General features: G+C 36.1%; 1 protein-coding gene across 1 annotated transcript in view; it reads left to right on the top strand.

Annotated features, from left to right (window-relative positions):
- The window catches only part of Tinag (tubulointerstitial nephritis antigen), a 94,908-nt gene that overhangs the window by 11,661 nt on the left and 62,647 nt on the right, over positions 1-20,600 (top strand). Inside the window, exons 2-4 of the mRNA XM_031343830.1 lie at positions 9,612-9,675; positions 10,287-10,376; positions 14,767-14,881. Coding sequence (XP_031199690.1) covers positions 9,612-9,675; positions 10,287-10,376; positions 14,767-14,881 — 269 coding nt within the window. The remainder of the gene's footprint in view (positions 1-9,611; positions 9,676-10,286; positions 10,377-14,766; positions 14,882-20,600) is intronic.

The following is a 20,600-nucleotide window of genomic DNA, read 5'->3' as shown; positions in this document are numbered from 1 at the left end:
AGGTGGCTGCTTCAGGCTTAGGAACTCACCAGAGAGGGGATGGCGGCTCTCACTGGAGGCTCCGGGTCTCTGGGGGCAGATTCTCCACGTGCAAGGGAGAGGTGGCTAAGGTCCCTGATCCACCTCTTTTAGTTGGAAGCTGAGAGGATCCGGTCCCTGCTGCCAGGCGGCTCCCTTGCGACTCTTTGAGCCTTTGCCTCCCCAGGTGGGTTCTCCAGGCTTAGGAACTCACCAGAGAGGGGATGGAGGCTCTCACTGGAGGCTCCGGGTCCTGGCGGGTCTCTGGGGGCAGATTCGGAGAGAGGATGGCGGCGGCTCTCACTGCCATGGGTCCAGTCTTGAATGGGTCTCATATAGCTACTGCTTCTGTTAGTTTATGGGTACAAGGACCATGCCATGTCCAGCAGACAGCATTGCATAGGACTCCTTTGCATCCTCTGGTTCTTATATGTTCCCACCCCCTCTTTGCATATCTTCTCCTGTAACTGTGTGACAACAAGAACAACAAAGAAACAAACACTGGAGATTCCTATGAAAGGGACATGCAATGTTGTAAACTGAATACTGCTACCTGGCTCTTCAGATTGTCTATCCCAGGCTGGCATTGAATGCAATTCATTTATACAACGTTTTTAATGCCTTGTGCTGTAACCTTTCCTTAGGTGAACAGTGAAAACTGGCTTTCTCCCCAGTTACTGATGGGTTTGAGCTTCTCTTCCTATCTCATGTTGGGCTTTCTTCTCTTGATTGGCTTTTGACCACCCACAGCTTTCTACTTTTTCTTAACATCTAGAACAGTCAGTTTACTTATTTGTTTACTTTTTTTCTTTCTAGGATGACAGGATAGGTACTTAGTCCTTTAAAATGAGTGAGCTTGTTACTTAAAACAAGCTAAGACTATGGGAATAATTGCTTAGATTTTTAAATTTATTTAAATTAAATTTACTTTTGAATTGACACAAAACAAACTAAGTTTCAAGGGTACAATGTGATGTGTTAGTACACATGTGTATTGTATAATATTTATGGTTAAAACATTCAAAAGCCTTTGTTCTACAGAGTGTGACTCTCAGGTACATTGTTTTTGTCTGATGTCACCCTGCTATTCAATAGGACATTAGGACTTCCTGCTCCTATGTATTTTGACATATTAGTATTTATCAACCATCTGTGTCTCACTGGTCCTATTCTTCCAGGTCTCTGGTAACCACCAGAAGATCTGCCTTGATAGCACTGCCCTTGTAACGTTTGATGTTCTATCAAACAGTATGAACTCTGTATCCTCTTACTATATGAAGACGTCTTTAGATAAAAGAATATTTTTCTCTATAGTAGCCATATATTATGTAAATCCAAGATTTGCACTATTGGGGATTAAATTCAGCACTTAGGCATGCTAGGTGAGCACTCTAGCATTGAGCTCTAGACTCAGCACTTAGGCATGCTAGGTGAGCACTCTAGCATTGAGCTCTAGACTCAGCACTTAGGCATGCTAGGTGAGCACTCTAGCATTGAGCTCTAGACTCAGCACTTAGGCATGCTAGGTGAGCACTCTAGCATTGAGCTCTAGACTCAGCACTTAGGCATGCTAGGTGAGCACTCTAGCATTGAGCTCTAGACTCAGCACTTAGGCATGCTAGGTGAGCACTCTAACATTGAGCTCTAGACTCAGCACTTAGGCATGCTAGGTGAGCACTCTAGCATTGAGCTCTAGACTCAGTATTGTGTTTAGAGTTAGTTCTTTCTATTTTAGACAAATGCTATATTTTTATGATTTTTCAGATACTACCTGGGAAATTTTCCCAATTCTCTTTTTAGAAATAATAATAATGCAATTAAATATTGTAGTGAGGAAAAATATACAATAAACTTTATGAATAATTGGGAAATTTGCATTTCTTTAAGACTAGCAACAGGCCATGTAAATGTATTATCTTCACAATGACTAAATACGAAGGTCTCTGTTAATGCTTTTAAAAATATGTGAAACTAACTGAAGGGGTGAAGCTCTCATTATTGAGGTCAATGTAATTATGTCCCACTAATATGGATTACACTTGAAATCAATGATTTCACTATGGAATGCAAACTATTAGTAACCCTTTTGGAGCTGGAAGGCTTGGCGAAGCTGAGTCTTTCTCCGGGAGGTGAGTGTAGTTGTCACCCTCTGGGAATATAAGTAGTTTCCACTCAAACATACTCCATATCCCCTATTTCTTACTTGACTTTCTTTTTAAAACTTTATGCAAAGGCATCTATAGGCTCTTTGAGTAGAAGTTTTGGCAGTATCCAAAACCCAACTTGCATAACTGTTGTCCTGGGACACTACCTTATGTATTTTAGATTTGGAAGACAGAAATTGCTATAAAGGAGAAAAAAGGGTCAGAGTTGCCTTTGTAGTTTGATTCACCTATTCTACATACTGAAATTATTGTTAAAGGAACTATTAAGGTCAAATTACACAATAATCTATACTAATAACTCAATGATAATAGTTGGACATTGTACAGAGCTTACACCCAAGATGAGTCAGAGGTAATATCCTTTTTGTAAATATTGTTCTTCATACAGCATGTTTGAGTGTTGTAGACAGGAGAAATTCACTTACCACTTACCACACACAGTAGATGCTTAACAGACCTTTCTTAAGTATTATATTTGCTACCAGCCCATTAATCCTTCTATTCCTCTCCCTAGGCACTAATACTATCGAGTACTTACTATTGCATGAAAGGCTGTTCCAAGTATTCTTCAGGCTTTAATATGTCAATTATTTGGTGTCCCATTGTTTAATAGGGTAGCTACTTTGTATGGATTGTACAGACAGCTACCGAGAGTGCATGGTGCTTATTGCCTGTGTTGTATTATAGCACATGAAGACTTCTAAGGACCTTACTAAATATTGATTCAGTTAGTATTGGGTTGATTCCCAGAAAGTTTTCATGTTTTTTGAATGATAAATTAAACAATAATCTTATTTCTGTATTTTATAGAATAAATACATTTTAAAATTATTTCTTGTATTTTTTGAGAGCATAATACAATAATATCTATTACCTCTTAAGTTTCTTTTATTCAAACTCTTCTATGTTTCTCTCTTTGCTCTTGTTCAAATTCATGATCTCCTTTATCATTACTTGCTTATCTCTCTCTCTTATTTATATCATCTATATGTATCTACATGTATATGTATTTAGGAATATATTTCAAAATAAATAAATGTAAGTCTGTATAATTCTACTTTAACGTATATGTTTTCAGGGCTGACCAATTTGGTATTCCCCGGGGAAGAGTGTTTCTCTTTCTCTCAGTATTCCTTTGTTGCCTATAGTTCTTTGTGTAGGGTTGAGGCCTCATGGACTTTTCCCTGTCCATGTTAGCAAACCTATTTGGATCATTCTTGTTAAGCCCATGTTCGGGCAGTGGTGTTGATCAGACTTTGTGTGTGTAGCTTCTAACATTTCTATGGCAAACTCCATAATCCTTTGGCTCCTATAGTCTTATGTCCATTCTTCACAATAGTCCCTGAGGGTTAGGTGCAGGAGTTATGTTGTAGATGTAATTGGAACTGAGTATCTCAAATCTGTATGTTAATCAGTTTTAGTTCTCTGTGATGGTGTCTGTTTCAAGAGACATTTCCTAAATGGGGAGGGAAGACCCACCATATCTTTGAGTGTAAAAACAAATATAGTTAGAGATTATATTCATTTAGTAAAGTGGTGGTTGTGGGTTCTCCTTCAAGTTCCACTCCTATAAAATATTGGTTCTAATAGTATTGGGTTGATATCTAGAAATTTTTTACATTTTTAATGCCATATTCACCAAGTAATAATTTTATTTTGATATACTTTAAACATTGTATTTATTTTTGAGATTTTAATATAATTACAACCCTTCTCCATTCCAAATACTTCTCCATTCCCTTTCCTCCCTCTAAACCTTCCATATATCCCTTCCTGCTTCTTTCAATTCATGGACTTTTACCATTAGTTGTTAGTGTATTTTTATCTATCTATCTATCTATCTATCTATCTATCTATCTATCTATCTATTGATCATCTATCTATATCTCTCTATCATCTATCAATTTATCTACTACCTATCATCATCTATCTATAAATATAAGCTTCTCAGTGCTTATAATGTTTTTCGTACTTATGATTTTAGAGCTAATCATTTGGCACTGGAGAGACGGCTGTTTGCTCTTGGGTAAGGGACGACCACCTCTCTCAGCTCTCCTCTGTTGCCTAGCCTTCGTTGTCTATAAAAATTTAAAGAATAAACACATTTTAAGAGTCATCTTTTGTCATGCTGGAAGTCATTATTAAAATGTATTTATAGAGTAGTGAGCTGTAATTTTCCAAATTTCAATAGGTAATGCTTACATCATTTTCCAAGGCAACATCTTGACAGAAGCTGTCGGTGGTATTTAAAGCTTGTAGTTTATCTCTCCATGAAGTAAGCATTGATGTGCTAATAAAAGAGAACTATAAAGCCTCTCATCTTGAGATGACTATGGTCTATATAAGTAAGAAAAATTTAGCATATAAAACAGAACAATTGTAAATGAGTAGGAATCTCATGTACCTTTATGGACAATGGTCTCTAAAAAATTAAGAATCATGTAAAAGCATGATTACCTAGATACTTGCCTTTTTAAAATGTAAGTCATAATTTCAATGAGAGGTAATTATCTTCTACGCTGAGATAGGACTTTGCTTTGTTTCACAAGCTAGGCTTGACTGATTGGACTCAGTTCAGTCTCTTGCCTCCACTTTCTGATTATTAGGGATCCAGCTGTCTTACATATTAGAATTATATCATCTTGTATATTAGTATTATAAAATAAGATGACTCAGTTTCATTGACAAAGTAGATGGGGTTTCATCTCAAAACCCAAGCTGGACTGGACCTTACTGTGTAGTCCAGAGCTGCCTTAAACTCACAGTAAGCTTCCTACTTCATCCTCTCTCCTACTTTGGGTGATTACAGGTGTCAGCCTCATACTGCTGACGCCAACAGCTACACTGCTGTCAACATGCTAAAGTATTTGCTCATTCAAAACATATAGTTCATTGTGAAAAGTGATTTTTATCTCCTCAACATTCAGTTTTGCTCGAGAGGGAATATTGTAAAGATTTCAACAGTGTTATATTTTAGGTAGAATTTATGTTCCAGGGATAGCTTTCAGACCATTTATTATGGATAGAAGCAATTACTCATTTTAGTAACAAAAATTCACATTAGACTATAATTGCTTTCAAGAAAGATAAGTTTTCCTCTTTTTCTTGACGTACCTGGAGAAATAATTTGTTGAGAGAGTACTGCATGAAATTGAATAAATGTATAAAATTAACTAAAAGAAAAGAAAATAATATATTATTTCCACTATTTTCTAGACAAAGCAGCTTTGCTCTCTGATGCTAAATGTTTACTTAGTGACTGTAAGTTTTATGTGACCTAGTTATATGGCTGGTTCTATTTCTGCCATGACAACTGTTTAAATGGAAACCTTGAAATTCTACATTATCTTAAGGATTAAAGATAAATATTTCAATTTTTATAAGGTAAAAGTAGAACTTGCATTAGCTAGATCCCTTCCTTCTTTATGTGCAACACCATATCCTATGACAACTTCTAGTAACTTGAGAATTTCAAATGTTAAATAGAAAAAAAAATCAGTGATAGACTTTAAAATACAAATAACATGGAGACTATAGGTACATACATACACACATACATACATACATACATACATGTGTATACACACACAAGTGTGCATACATGTGTGTCAGTGACATATGTGTATATATGTGGATCACTGACATATTTGAATTTTTGGGTTGTATGAGTTCCTTGGTCCCTTGTCAATCTCCTTAACCATATTCAAATGAAGATCAATTACAATGAATTTTTCAAATTTCCCTACACATATGAGTCAACCCCCAAAATACATTGGTTAAGAAAAGCTCTGTAATCTCCATGAAATTTCAAGTCTCTGTGCTATTAGGAATTCATTTCTTTAAGAAAAAAAAGAAATATACTGGAGGAATATGTGGTACTATTACAGAGGTTGGGTACCCTTACATTAGGTATCAAATTGGCAAATCTTAAATGCTGTCACAGTGTGCAGGATAAAGATCAATCTGAGAGGACTGGGTCTGTGATTGTATATGATTTGCCCTGAAGAAATAATAGATAAATATGAACCATGGTGTGAGAGATACAGTGTGACTCTGGAACATTTTAGCTACCCACCTAAACTGAATACTATTAAACTTAACCAGTATGAATGTTTTAGACCTACTGTGTTTAGTATCAAGTTGCTAATTTTACCCTCCAAAATCAAGTTTTCTCTTCACTATGCTAATTCTGGTGCTGAAAGCATGCAAAGCCACCACCCTCAAGCCTGGCATCTTAGAATGCATGCTAGTGCACACCCCTAGGGTGAGGAGTCCTGATTACAGCAAGTGACAATCTCTCCTACAGTGCAGCTTCAGCCTGCACAGATATTTATAACACACTGTGATGAAGTATTTTTTAAAAAATCACATGCATCATGTTATTATTTTTTTCTTGAAGCAACAGGACCAACTATTCCCCTCTCCAAGTAATTAATTTGCCTAATTCTAAAAGCTGTTAAAGTCATAAAACTTCCTTAATTTCAATAGTCATTAGATTTACTTTTAATTTAATGTAGTGCTTTTTACAAAACTGTTGTATGGATAAAAAATTTGGTGAACTCACTCAAAGATACTTCATACACATTTTCTGAAAAAAAAAAAAGGAATTGTTTTAGGTCTCCATCATCCAAGTATTAGCTTCATCATCTTAGTTCCATTTTGGTCTCAGCTTCAGTTGAACTGAACCTTTCTTAGGAGCTTGGAATCCTGTATTTCTTGTCAGCTCAATTCTTCTTTCCTGTTACAATATTCTCTCTCTCTCTCTCTCTCTCTCTCTCTCTCTCTCTCTCTCTCTCTCTCTCCTCTCCCTCTCAAGTCCCCCATCAATTTTCTAAATGTAATTTTCAAATATTTTAACTAAAAATTAAAAAGACCTTTCCTTGACTTTGTTCTTAAGTTCTACCTTATTTTTCCTTTGTCCATTTATTAGCAAAATATCTTAAAGAAAAAAATTGCTTTCTTTCTTTCAAGTTGCTCATCACCTCATACCCAAGGGATTACACTCTTTGCTACTTTACTGATCCTTTCTCGATAAGCCCATTGGTGACTTCTCCAACATTGGATGTGATGTCCCAATTTCTGCTTTCTTGCTCTTGATCTCTGTCTAATAGTGTAAATGACTAGCTGTACTTGTTTGTTTCCCATTGCTTGATGAACATTGATAAACAGCATGAAAACAGGAGCTTGGAGAGGAGAGGATGCATTTCACTTGATAGTTTATAATCACTCATCCCAGGAGGTCAGAGCAGGCATTTAAGGGTGAGTCCTGGAGGTAGAGACTAAAACAGAAGGCATGGAGAAGGGCTGCTTGCGGTCTTGGTTCTCATGGGTTTTTCAGTTCGATTTCTTAGGCCACCTGCCTAGGGATGTTACTGCTCACAGTGATTGGGTTTGGCCCTCCCACATAAATATTTAACCAAAAATGTCTCACAGACACACCCACATGCTACTCTTATGGAGTCATTTTCCCAATTGAGCTGACCCAGGATGTGTCAAGTGAACAACAACAACAACAACAACAACAACAACAACAACAACAAAAACCCATCAAACCTGCCATTTTGCTCTTATGAAATTCTTTTCTTTTTGATTCAATTTCTGTTGAATTTCCTGCCTCCTTACAAGTCATTCATTCCTGAGTCTTCCGAATGTTTCTTATCTGGAGTGCTTTGAACTCACTCATGGACAACTTTTCTTGCCTAACCACACTACTGCAATAGACACGTTGTCTCGGGTTTTAAGAAATACGTAATGTATATCAGTACCTCCATTTAGATGCTTAGCCTAGATTTAACATAAAATGTACAAAGCAGAATGGAAGCCTTTCTTTGTGTTAAGTAAGTACTTAACTACTGATACAAACCTCCAGCCTTAGAATTCTTTATCTGTTGGCACTGCTATTACCCCAGTAATAAATATTACTCATTATTAAATAATATTAAATATACCTCATTATTAAAACTACTTCATTTGTGGAGTAATTAAATAATAAACTCAATTTAAAGTTAAATCTCCCCTTTACTTGAGTTTATCTTATTATAAGATGCCTCGTCAGAAGAGCCCAGTCAATGATTATAGGATAGCAAATTTCTATGGAAAAGGAATGGAGAGATGCAGATACTTGGAGCTTTAGTTCATTAAACAGAATACCAGTGAAAACTATCATATTTTTAAATCAAAGTGTTTGATATAGGAAGTTGTCTATGACTTGATTAGTAGTTGAATCAAATCTCCTGGGAACCTTATGAAATGTATTAGCCCCTATCAACGTAAGAAGATTAAAATTTCTTTTGCTAAATTTGGGGCCAATATTATAAATCAATAATACATGTTTGTTTAAAAATGTTCCATTATACAAAGAAGGGTTCCTTTTGCTAATTCAGCAATGATTTTAAATTTCTGAAAATTGTATATTTTTTAAAATCTGACCTAGTTTGTAACCTGGATATTACTTTCATGATACTTTGGTAACAGATTCCACATTATTACAATTCATTATCAGTCCCTTTTGGATAATTTGTGTAATCTTATAAGCCAATTAAAGGCAATTTTAGTAAGTAGTTAAGAGGCATTTGGATCTCTTTTTCTTATTTCTCTTCTTTTATTTAAATATTTCTCATATATATTTTAATCATGTTTTCCCTCCCTCCAGCTTCTCCCTCACAGTCTTTATCTTTCTACACATTAACCTTGTCTGTCTTTTCTCTCTCTGTCTTTCTCAATCTCTCTCTTTCTCACTCTTTCTCTTTCTCACTCTCTCTCTCTCAAAAAAGCCCCATAAAATAGGAAATAAAAACAAACACAATAAGACAAAAATGTTCCAACAGTAACAATAGCAATAACAAAAAAGAAACAAAAATCATATGCACAAACCAACATGGAGCTCATTTGTGGTGCTATTGAGCATGAGGCTTGCCTGGGAGTATGATTGATACCCCATGACACTGCATTGTAGAACACTAATTTTCCTTGATAAGCAGCTGTCAATTGCAAATTCGTTTCTTAATTAGGGGTAAGATCCCATGTCCACTGGCCCTCTCAGTGCTGGTACCCTGTCTGGCTTGAACCTGGGCACTGCCATGATTCCTGTGAGTTCATATGTGCATCTGTCCTGCCATGTCTGGAAGACATTCATTTCTTGAAGTCATTCACAACCTCTGGTTCTTATAATCTGTCTGCCTCTTTCTCCTAGAGTCCACATTGATCTGTTTTGGGATGCAATATACACTGTGAAAACAAAACCTCCCAGAGCAAGCACAAAAGAATTTGATATAGAAACCCTAACACAAAGCAGATGGAGCCTGCTACCAGATTGGCACTAAGTAGTTTTTCACATGCCATCAACTAATGACAATCGTAGATGGCATGTAATGCGGCTACAGTTTACTTGGCTCGGAATTCTCATTTGTTTGCATGTCCTGTTATCAGGTTGCTTCAGAGATAGCCAGCATTATGAAGAAGGATCAGTAGTTAAAGAAAACTGCAACTCCTGGTGAGTAACGTAAGTGACACAAACCAGGGCTTTTCTGTCTGCATATTTCTCTAGGAATGTGCAAATCTGCTCATTAAAACATACACCTAAACACATCTAGACAAAAGTTGTATTCCCTAAACATACATTTTCAGAAGCATGAAAACAATTTTGGAAATGTAATTATGTATGTATTTAATGCAAGCTTCAGATTTGATGTTTTTATAGTAAGCCTTCTTCATATAGCAAGTACTCATTAAGCATATTCTAAACTATAAATGTTTTGGTAGGATGCTGACAAATTGTGCTTTTTTTTCACAGTAAGTATACAGGCTGATTAAGTTGAGTTAACTTGCAGACAATTTTCAAATACAAGTATATAAAATCTATATTTTAATTTGTTGGGTTTTTTTTAATGCTGCAATGAATTTAGGTCATGTCATATATAGCCTCGTTAGAGGACACAGCACATTGACCAGCATCTAATACAGGTTTTCTCCAATGGTCAAATATCCATATGGCTAACATTAATCAAGAAATTTGTTCCATGACTTACTTAACAATTTTCTTAGTATTTTGGATACATATCCTATAAAGGCCAAAGGACATTTGCAACTTTTTTATCTTTACAGTACATGTTCAGAACAACAATGGAAATGTTCCCAACATGTGTGCCTTGTTCATCCGGAATTAATTGACTACATCAATAAAGGAGACTACGGGTAAGCTATGTCTTTCAGTATAGGCTTCTTGACATTCTCATTTACTCAAAACACATACTGTGTGTCATTTGCTTCTAACATGGTCACTAATTATAAAAACTGACTGGAAAAGAAATATGAAGGGAGCAGGGTAGTGATGGTGCACGTCTTTAATCCCAGCACTGGGCAGGCAGAGGCAGGTGGATTTCTGAGTTCAAGGCCAGCCTGGTCTACAGAGTGAGTTCCAGGACAATGAGGGATGCACAGAGAAACCCTGTCTCAAAAAGAAAACCCTAAAAAGAAATATGAATGGAGATTTTGAGAAATGTATGTTTCAGATGTACAAGGCAAACACTAAATAGTTAAGATAATATGTGTACAGAAAATGAAAACATAGATGTTAGTCTTAGAGTATCTAGGAAATATTTGTGTCATTGAGTAGTGAGAGAGTGAAGGAATCTTCCTGTGCATATGTGGTAGTTAAAAAGACTGGTTGATTCTGATCAGTTTCTCTCTGTTGTTGTCTTTACCAAGCCAAATCCACATGGGGCTCTCCTAGGTAGACTCAATCAGATGGAGTTCTACCTGGACAAAACCTATAATAGTGCACTAATCTAGAGTTTCATGGAAGTGATTGACATTTAATAGTACTTACATTGACATCCAAAGACATGTGGAGACGCACTGTGTAGCTAGCAATTTTAAGATGTAAGCATGGCCAAGAAACACTGGGAATAACCCTTATTAGCTGAAAACCCTGAAATTTGGTCACTTCTCCACTTATACACAGGGAAATAAGGTGTAGCCTCCTACTGTTGATTTCTTTACAGATTGGAATGAGAAGGGAATGACCTGGCCAACCAATGCCCTAACATTTCCCCACTGCCATTTATCAGCCTATAAGCCACCAATAACGTTATTGACATTCTTCCAAATACCAAATGTACAAAGACCATCTTGAAGCAACTAGAAAGTGAAGTAATTTTCAGATGTATATCTTTAAAAGGCATTTTGAAATTATATTTTAAAAATTTGTGTGTGTGTAGGAGTGTGGGACTAGCATGGTTATAGTATAATGCTAATACCTACGGCAAAATTGGGAGGATCGGCTCTTTCCTTCCACCATGTGGACACCTGGAAGGGAACTGCCTTCATCAGTCTTGGTAATAAGTGCCATTGCCTCCTGACCTATCTCAATGGCCCTTGAGATACATTTTAAAACTATAACTAGTATTTCTTTAGGCATAAAATTTTATGTCTCCCAGGACAATGGTAGTACTGAATTTCAATGTATCTAATGCATTTTCTTGGAAGACCTAAAGTACAGAAAGTCATATTTTTTGACATTAATATTCTGAAGTCATTCTTAAGTTCTCTGATATGTTTGTTTAACCAGTGTTTTAGGAGATAGCTTGATGACATTTGAGTATTTCTAGGGAAACCAATTATGATTTCCTGTGCCTAAATTATATCCAAATCATTGAAATTACATAACAAACACAAAGAGTATGTATCATCATGATAAATGACCCTAGTCAGAGTTCTCAAAGGATTTAAATGCTGGACAAATGCAGCACAAATTTCCAAGAAATCGTGAGAGAAAACCTTTTTACTGTTACAGCATGCACGGGAACCACTCCTAAGCAGGATGAAAAGCAGGCATTTATAAGAACATGGATGTTGTGTGGTATCTGCCTTCCTCAGGAGAAGAGTTTTTCTCCTCTCATTTACTTGTTTTAAGTACAATGGAAACATGCATAGAAGGCATGGGTTTTTCACTTTTGTAAAAAAAAATAATTAAAGCATGTGAATTACAAACACACAAGCTTCACTTGAAAATGTTGTTTGCCTAAATCTTTACTGTTTTTAAGCTCAGATCTATACTTATTGTACATACTATACTTTACTGTATATTTAATCACTATTTATTTGTTTGTTTGTGGAGACAGCATTATGCTGCATATTCCAGGCTGATGTCTAAGTCAAGTTCATCTTCCTTGTTGACTTCCCAAGCTCTGGTATTACAGACATGAGCCACCCCATCCCATTTGTCTGTGCTTTCTATTTTATGGTGATAAGTAATGAAAAGTCCCTTTCATGGAATTGCTGAAAAATATAAATAAATACTTTCTGCTTTAAACTGATTTACTCTCTTGAAGAGCTGACATGGCATACCATTACAAAAGGCCAGAACACAATGCCAGGTTAAAATTGAACAAATAATTCTAAACGAGTTAGCAGAATAAAGGGAGATCCATACCTGTTATATTTATCTGAAACTGTGAAGCACCCATTCCAGACTCAACCTGGTTGTTTAAAGCTCAGAACAAGCAGGCTTGAGAACTGAAGCTTGTAATCCCAGTAATTGTGAGCCTGAGAGAGGGGGATCACTATTTAAGTTCAATTTAAGTATGACGTAGCCAGTCAGGGTTACAGAGGAAGACTCAGCCTAAATAACTAAACGAAGCTAACAACAAAACAAAACACATTCTTTTAATTTACTCATGTCAACAATTTGGAATAGATTTAGGCAAGCTCTGTCATATTCTCCCCTGAATCCTAGTGCATTTCTCACTCTTGCTGCAGTACAGAGGGTGGGTTGATAATGAGCTATACAGATGTTTCTCAGTTTTATGATCCTTAATCCTTTCTCCAGAGCTGTGTCTGAGGGCTGCTGTGCCTCTGTCGAGCGATGGTGGATTTGGGCAGGCTGAATTCACTTTTGGTGCAGCTCTCAGATTTTCCCTCAGCCTGGCTCTGTGGACCCACCAGCTGAGCATGTTCCTCTTCAGGCATTGGCAGAGATCATCATGAGCATTGGGAATCTCTCCGTCTCAGATTTCCCCACCCTCTTCTAGTGCTTGCATGGCAATTTCTTTCCAATTTCCTCTTTAGTAGTTAAGTTTATTCAGCAATTGGAGTTTCCCACAGAGCCAATCAATTCTCCAAGTTCCGACAGGTCCAGGTGATAAAGTCTGCATGGTCCTTCTTGGCAGGATCTAGCTCTGTGACAGTGCTGGATGTTTTTCATTGCCCCGACTTCTTGGTGGTTAAAAGCCCATCTTGTCTTAGATCTGTGGTGGTGTTGAACTCTTGTCTAAGATCTGGGCTGGTGTTGAACTCACAGAGTCTCCTGAATGGTGGGGTTAAAAGCAGGACCCACCACTCCAGATATGTCCCTCTCTCTTAAGTTTTGAAATGCTACTTCCCTTATTAAATTGAGTGCTAAGTTACATGATCCCTGGATGTATCTGACCAATTTGAAGACTACTTAATGTAGGCACCTCTCTCCACCCCATCACACTTTATCCAAGCAAGTTCTCCTTGTCTTTAAACAACATAATCATGCATAACACACAGCCAGAAGTTTTCACCTTGAAATTTCTTAGGAGTTGCAGATTATCCTTTAAAAGTATTACTGAAAGTTTAGTTGAATTTTTAATCATTCAAAGGAGCTCATCACACTATAGGTAATTTTGGTAATAAACACAACAGAGGACAGTATGGACCCAATTTAAATACTGAAAAGATTTGTGTGCAATGCAGATGATTTGGATGAACAATGTTTAGATGCCTGTCAGATGTTCGGTTTTCAGCCACTATCACCTACTGGAGAAATCTAACTTCAATTTTTCACATCACATTATGAAATTAGGGATTTTTAAAGCAAGGTAGTAAAGTAAATCTTTAGAAAAACTTGCATTTTAATAGCTAATTTTAAACAATGGACTTAATATGTTTGTCAGTAACTGTTAATAATGGTTAACACAGGATACAAATTAACTCCTTAACACATTTACCTTAACGTCTTTTTAACAGTTGCTAATATAATCTCTTTAAAGAAGGACCATGAAGATTACCAAGCAGTGGCTCAATGGTAGAACACTTGCCATGGTAGACTGCATGTATGATGTCCTACATTCAGTCTCAAATTAATTAATTAATTTCAATTTTTCATGTGTACTTCTTTTTAATTGAGAAATTTCAAATATAAATTCTAAAGGCACAGATTGTCCTATTTAAACCTGTAAGTACTTGTCTGTAGAGTCAAATTTCTTTCTAAAAAGCAATTAAGTACATTTAAAGGAAACTGCATACATTAGCCTTATTATACTTAATTCATTTATAGAATATTAAGATATCCTATTCCTGGTTTCAACATATAACTATGTGGCCTCATGATTCTTATATCAATCATAACTAAGATGGGTCAAATTCTAGACTAGTGTTTCATGTACGTCATTGTAGAATAATCAGTGCTGGATCTGTATGAAGATTATCTACTCTGTACTGATATTTCCCATATTTTGAGACCCTGTTACCATATACCATTCAGAACTAGAAATACATACGTATTTGTAAGAGTGGTATCATGTAACCTATGCATATTTCTGCTTCATTTGTAAGGCAGATGGACAGCACAGAACTATAGCCAATTCTGGGGAATGACTTTAGAAGAAGGATTCAAATTTCGCCTAGGTACCTTGCCACCTAGCCCCATGCTTCTCAGCATGAATGAAATGACAGTAAGTGGTCTTTGTGATTCATGGTTGTTCACATGTTTTTACAGGTGAATTCATGTGTATACTTAAAGAAATCAGAACTATAATATAGTTTTGACCTTTCAAGCAATGAAATGAGACATTTTGTCACAAATTAAAAAAAAAAATTCCTAAATGTAATGACCATTACATACCTAGAAAACTTTGTGTGTCCCTTAAGCAATGACTGATGTTCTGGTTCATTGCCAATGATTTCACAGAAAACCATATTTCTGCTGAAAAGTGGTTCAGGGTGTTCTGTGGTAAAACTTGATTGTCAAGTTGATTCGATTGAGGAGAGTATGCTTGTGAGAGTGCTTCCAGAAATGAATGGAAGAGTGTTTTAATTAATTATTACACATAATTAAATAATTAAAACAATTAATCATTTGACTATTTTAATTAAGTAATAAACTTAATAAAATAATTAATTATTTTACTTAAATTAGAGTAGGAAGACCTGCTCTAAGTAAGTGGCATCATCACATAATCTAAGGCCCCCATACAATAAGGAGAGAAAAAGTGACAAGCTTGCTGTCTGGCCTCTTGTTCTCCCTCTGTTTCCTGGTCATCAAAGTGGGAGTGGCTGGCTCCCCCATCCTCTCCTCATAGCTGCCTAAAACCTCCAAAACCATGAGCTAAAATAAATCCTTCCTTGTTGAATAGTTTGGACTGAGTGTTTTGCCACTTTGAAAAGTTTGACTGACACAATACACCAATTTATTTGTATTTACTTTATTTTCTTTGTAATGTTTAAGACATTATCCTATTGTATAAGGCAGATTGTAATGGAATTTACTACATGGACCCAGGTAACCTTTATCTCACAAATATGCTAAAATCAGTTGTGTGTTGAGATTATAGGATTGTGCTATCATGTTTGGCTGTTCTTTTATTTTAAAACTAAATATTTTGTGAATTCATCAAAACTTTGATGACCTCTTTTAGACTACTCATTATCAAATAAGAATAAAGTAAATACTTGGAACCTCAGGCATACATTCCATGATCATTAGAAAAAATGATATCCTCAAAAGTCCTCAAACTGCCTTAAATAATACATTTGAATTTGGAGGCCTGGCATACTCATTTATGTAATTGTTTATTAGTATTTTCTTGCTTTGTGTTATTGCACAGGTTGTATTTCATGTTGCATAAAGAAGTTTCAACCTTTCTAGGGACTGCAAACACCACTTAGTGCATAGTGTTTCTCAGGCACATACACTTTTAAGTTGAGATGTCTCTCTGAGATCTACTGGAATCCAGAGCAGAGTGACATGAAGTTGCACTGTGGTGGAGCTTGTCAGTCGGCAATAAAGCCATCAGCTGCAGCTGCCCAAATGCTCTTAGCATTCTGCTGCTAGAGGAATTGTAAATTAACTAATGCCTATTAAATATCTAACCCAAGCTTTGTTTTCAGGAATATGATCACTCCAGTTAAGTTCCAATTTAGATTCCAGCGTTGCTAAGAACATAACTAGTATCAGAGAAAATACCAAGTGACATTTCCTGAGCAGGTGTGTGCCAAGCATGCAAATATCTTCATACTTCATTTCATTGAATTCCCATAACAGCATGGTGCTCTGGGTACTACAATCACTCAATGTCAAGCAAACTAAGACTGAGTGAGCCCAAGTCACACTGAGAATGAACAAATAAAGTGCTGCCTTGGGCTTCATTACATTGCAGAACCTTGTCTATTTCCCTTATCCCAATAATCTGGAGCATAAGCAGGTCCAGGTGACTTTAGCCAATTTACATTCAACGTAGGAAAAAAAGATGGTTAATCTCCTATTAAGAGCTATTTTTCAGTAATGCCCAGTTCAGAAATATTTTGAGGTCATTTACAGCCAGTCTGACAAAATCTTTAGCAGCATGGCTCATTTCATGATTTTTAGTAACAAGAATTCTTAACTTTATGCTCAATTGGAAAACGTCATTTCCCCTTGTGTTTTTTGTTGTGTTGTTGTTGGTGGTGGTAGGTTTTTTCCTTTCTTTTCTTTTCTTTCCTCTTCTTTTCTTTTCTTTTTACTCTAGCATTGCTTAAGGTAAGATTCATTATAATGATTATTCTTGAATTTTCTTTCATCAAGGGACACAATGAGCCCAATTTTTGGCAAATATTAATATGACCTTCCTCAAGATCGTTTCTAATGTTTCCTTTTCAATCTTTAACTTTCAAGCTCTTTGTGATTTATTCTAGATTTGAACCATGTGATAAAGCTTTTCAAGATGCTACTCACCACTGCAGATAACAAAACAGTGCATTCTGGCCATGATGTGGTTCCTGAGAATTTGTCTGACTAAAAGTTTTTGTGGAGATTTATAAGTGAAAAAAAATGACTGATTAGTATTCGAGGAGAGCGTAAAATCCCTAGTTGCTAAGCATTTCCGAGAAAGCAGCAGGAACAATTCAGCTGACCTACAAGACTTCCATTCCCTAATTACTACATAAGGCATGGAAATAGATTCTGACTTTTTGGGCACAATAGCTTGAGTGCTAAGCTTTAAGGGTTAAAATTGCCTTAAATACTAGTCAAATGGAAGAGAGTAGGACTAAGGTGAGTTCTTCAAAGAAAGACATGAGATCCCCAAGAACTGAGTTGAACTGGTAGCCATAGATAGACTAATGACATAGCCTTATAACTGTGCAAATAATACCCAACAAATGACATCAGATTGACTCAAAGCACAATAAGAATAAAAGGTTTATGTAATTGTATTTCTGAATAACTGATATTTTCTCCACTTAAAATTATTTTCAGTACAGGATGGAGTATATACATAAGAGGGTTATTGGTATAAAATCCTATGGTGTGTGTGTGGGGCTATACATTTAGTGGAGTTATTGGTTGATTATTGATTTATATCTATACTTGCCAAACCATGATAGGAATGCCAGTGTATCGAGAAAATGCACTGCACCCAAACCCCTAAATCTCCCTCATTCTTTGGCAGTATTGTCTATATGAGTGTTGGGAAGTCTTTACTCTGAATTGAGAAAATGGGTGCTGAAACATCCTTAATTTCTGTGAAAGCTCTTATCTTCCCTATTTGGTATTTTAGCTTTATTCATTGGCTGAAGTTACAATTGATCTGTAATAGTCTACTGGACTTCAGTTAGAGGAATATCAATGGATGTTATGAAGATATTCACAATAAATTCAAGACTCAGTTGCACTAATGAACTGATTGCCGCTGAGGTTGTCTGCATAAGACATGTACAAGATCAAACTATTTAACAGACTAGCATGAAGGGGAGAAGGGTTCATTGTTTCTCACCCTGAAATTGAGGAGCTATTTATAGTTTGTGGCTTCTGGGAAAGGTAGACTCAGTTTTCTTCAAAGCTATTGCCACTAACTCATTAACTATGCTAAGTGGATGGTTGTATACTCACGAACATGAGCAGTATAAAAAAGAAATAGACATGACAAGGAGTTGTGAGTTGGAGGGAGATCTCAGGAAGGTTAGGAGAAAGAATGGGGGATAAATATGATCCAAAATACATGGTGTGAAATTCTCAAAGAATTAATACATATATTGCATTGAAAAATTAATTCAGAAACTCTTTCAAGCACAATTTTCATGGTTGTGATTAGCAACAACGTGGAATAAAACTATGTCAATGGTGTGGGGCTAGAAGATAATTTGGGGAATTTGGGGATGACCCTCTTGGAGGTGAGACCTAGGTAAGGCAACCAAAAGGCAAATGAATATATTGTATCTGGCACAAGTATAATGGTGAGCAGAAGCAGAAGGAGCAAAAGGGAGAAGTCTGAGGGAGAGCAGGACTCGACCCTCCAAGTAGGCCTCCATGAGTAGCAGACAAAAAGGACCATATCTCAGCCGATGCCAGAGGACGTTGTGATAAACAGCACGTCATATCTTTCTTCTGAAGAGTCACACTATTCGTAAGGATATTGAGGCCACTGCAATATTTACTTCAACATTTTTTTTAAATGCATCATTTTCTAAATTCACAAGATTAGGGAAGCCTTAATTGGTTGAGTAATCAGGTATTAGATTCTACACAATGTAATCTAATAAATACCAAGCTCAGCTAAAATTTTAAAATAAGAGTAGCAAAAGGGATAGAAGCATAGTCTGCAGAAAAATAGAACACTGAAAGTTCCTCGGGGGTGAAGTGGGAGCAACCAATTATTGTGGCTGCATGCAACTTATATTGATGGTGGCTCTTCTGAGCCAGCTAAAACACTATTGTTGAAGAGATGTTAAAAGGTATATGTGGGTCTGGCAATGAGCTTAGGAGTAGAATTCTACCCTAGTATGTGCAAAGCCCTGGTTTCTACCTCAAGTCCTATTCATTTGCACAGATATGTGCATGCATTCATATATCTAGGCTACCCAAGGGCTAGAACATTCACTGGAGCCAGGGTGTTTGGATATTAAGGTCTTACTGCTTATGTCCTCCATAAAATGGTGGTTACAGTTGCACCTAGATCTTAAAGCTTTGTGAGTTTTATAAAGTGCTCAGTATGTGCTTAGCCAAACAGGCTACAGTAAGACCCCAAGGGACTGCTTTTATATACTGCTGGGCACTTTTCTCCTTCTTTGTGTTTTTGACCTTGATTCCCTTTACCTTGAGAGAAGAGCGCAGTCTGAAATGGGTTAGGTCTTCAAGGACCTAATTATTTAGACCTTCATCATTCTTAGAATTTTATTTTCTACTAAAATATGCAGCTTTTTACTTACTGACTGATGGAGTTTACATATTTATGATGAGCCTGAAAGTTCTACTATGTTCTCAGACCAATCTAAACCAAATAAAATTAACAGTATAAGATTACTATTACCATATTTAATATTCAAGTGCTTGGGCATTTACCAAATAGCTCCAAGAAACCTCATTGGCTTACATTTATTTATAAATACTGAAAAATATTTTGGATTAAAAAATACTATTTTTTATTTTAAAAACCTGAAATTAAGAATTTACTTTTATATTTGGTTCAGTTGAAATTGTTGAAAGTAGAACCCAGAGGAATGGCTCAGGGGTTAAGAATACTTTTTACTCTTATAGAAGACACAGTTTTAGTTCCCAGCACCCACACTGCAGCTCACAAATACCTGTAACTACAGTTTCAGACAATTTGATATCATCTTTTGACTCTGTAGGCACCAGGCATAGATGTTGTACACATACATACATGCAGGACAGAAATGTGAACACAGGTGCCAAACTCAATAAATTTAAGAAATGAGCATTTTTATTGCCCCTGTTGGTTACCCCATGCTAATAATTTGATGTTACATCTGAGGTGAAACTCTTTGGAAAGCATGAAAATGTTAGGAAGGCTGACATGTCAACTGAAACCCATAGCCAAACTACTATTTCAGATATAAAATTGGTATGGGTAAAAATGTTCATAGTTACCTTAAGAAGAATATTTATTCAGTTATTATGTGTAAATGAACTTAGTTGATAAGACTAACAAATAAAAATGACAATATAAATTTTCTATGGTACATTGAAAGTTAAACAAAGTAACATTTTTTTGAATTACAAACTAACTTTTAAAGCCCCTAAATTTTTTGATGAGAAAATAATAGTGCACTTGATCATCTGAATGCTTCATGACTGTCAGTTGCTTTACTGTTTTATTATCCCCCTAGTCATTAGACATAATTGGTTTGTTTTCTTTATCTCCTTATTTTTAAAAATTTTCACACAATATATTTTGA

This window comes from Mastomys coucha, unplaced genomic scaffold, assembly GCF_008632895.1.
Source record: "Mastomys coucha isolate ucsf_1 unplaced genomic scaffold, UCSF_Mcou_1 pScaffold23, whole genome shotgun sequence".
In the NCBI taxonomy this organism is placed as follows: Eukaryota; Metazoa; Chordata; class Mammalia; order Rodentia; family Muridae; genus Mastomys; species Mastomys coucha.
The sequence above is the reverse complement of the archived record's forward strand: the minus strand, read 5'-3'. Positions and strand labels throughout refer to the sequence as shown.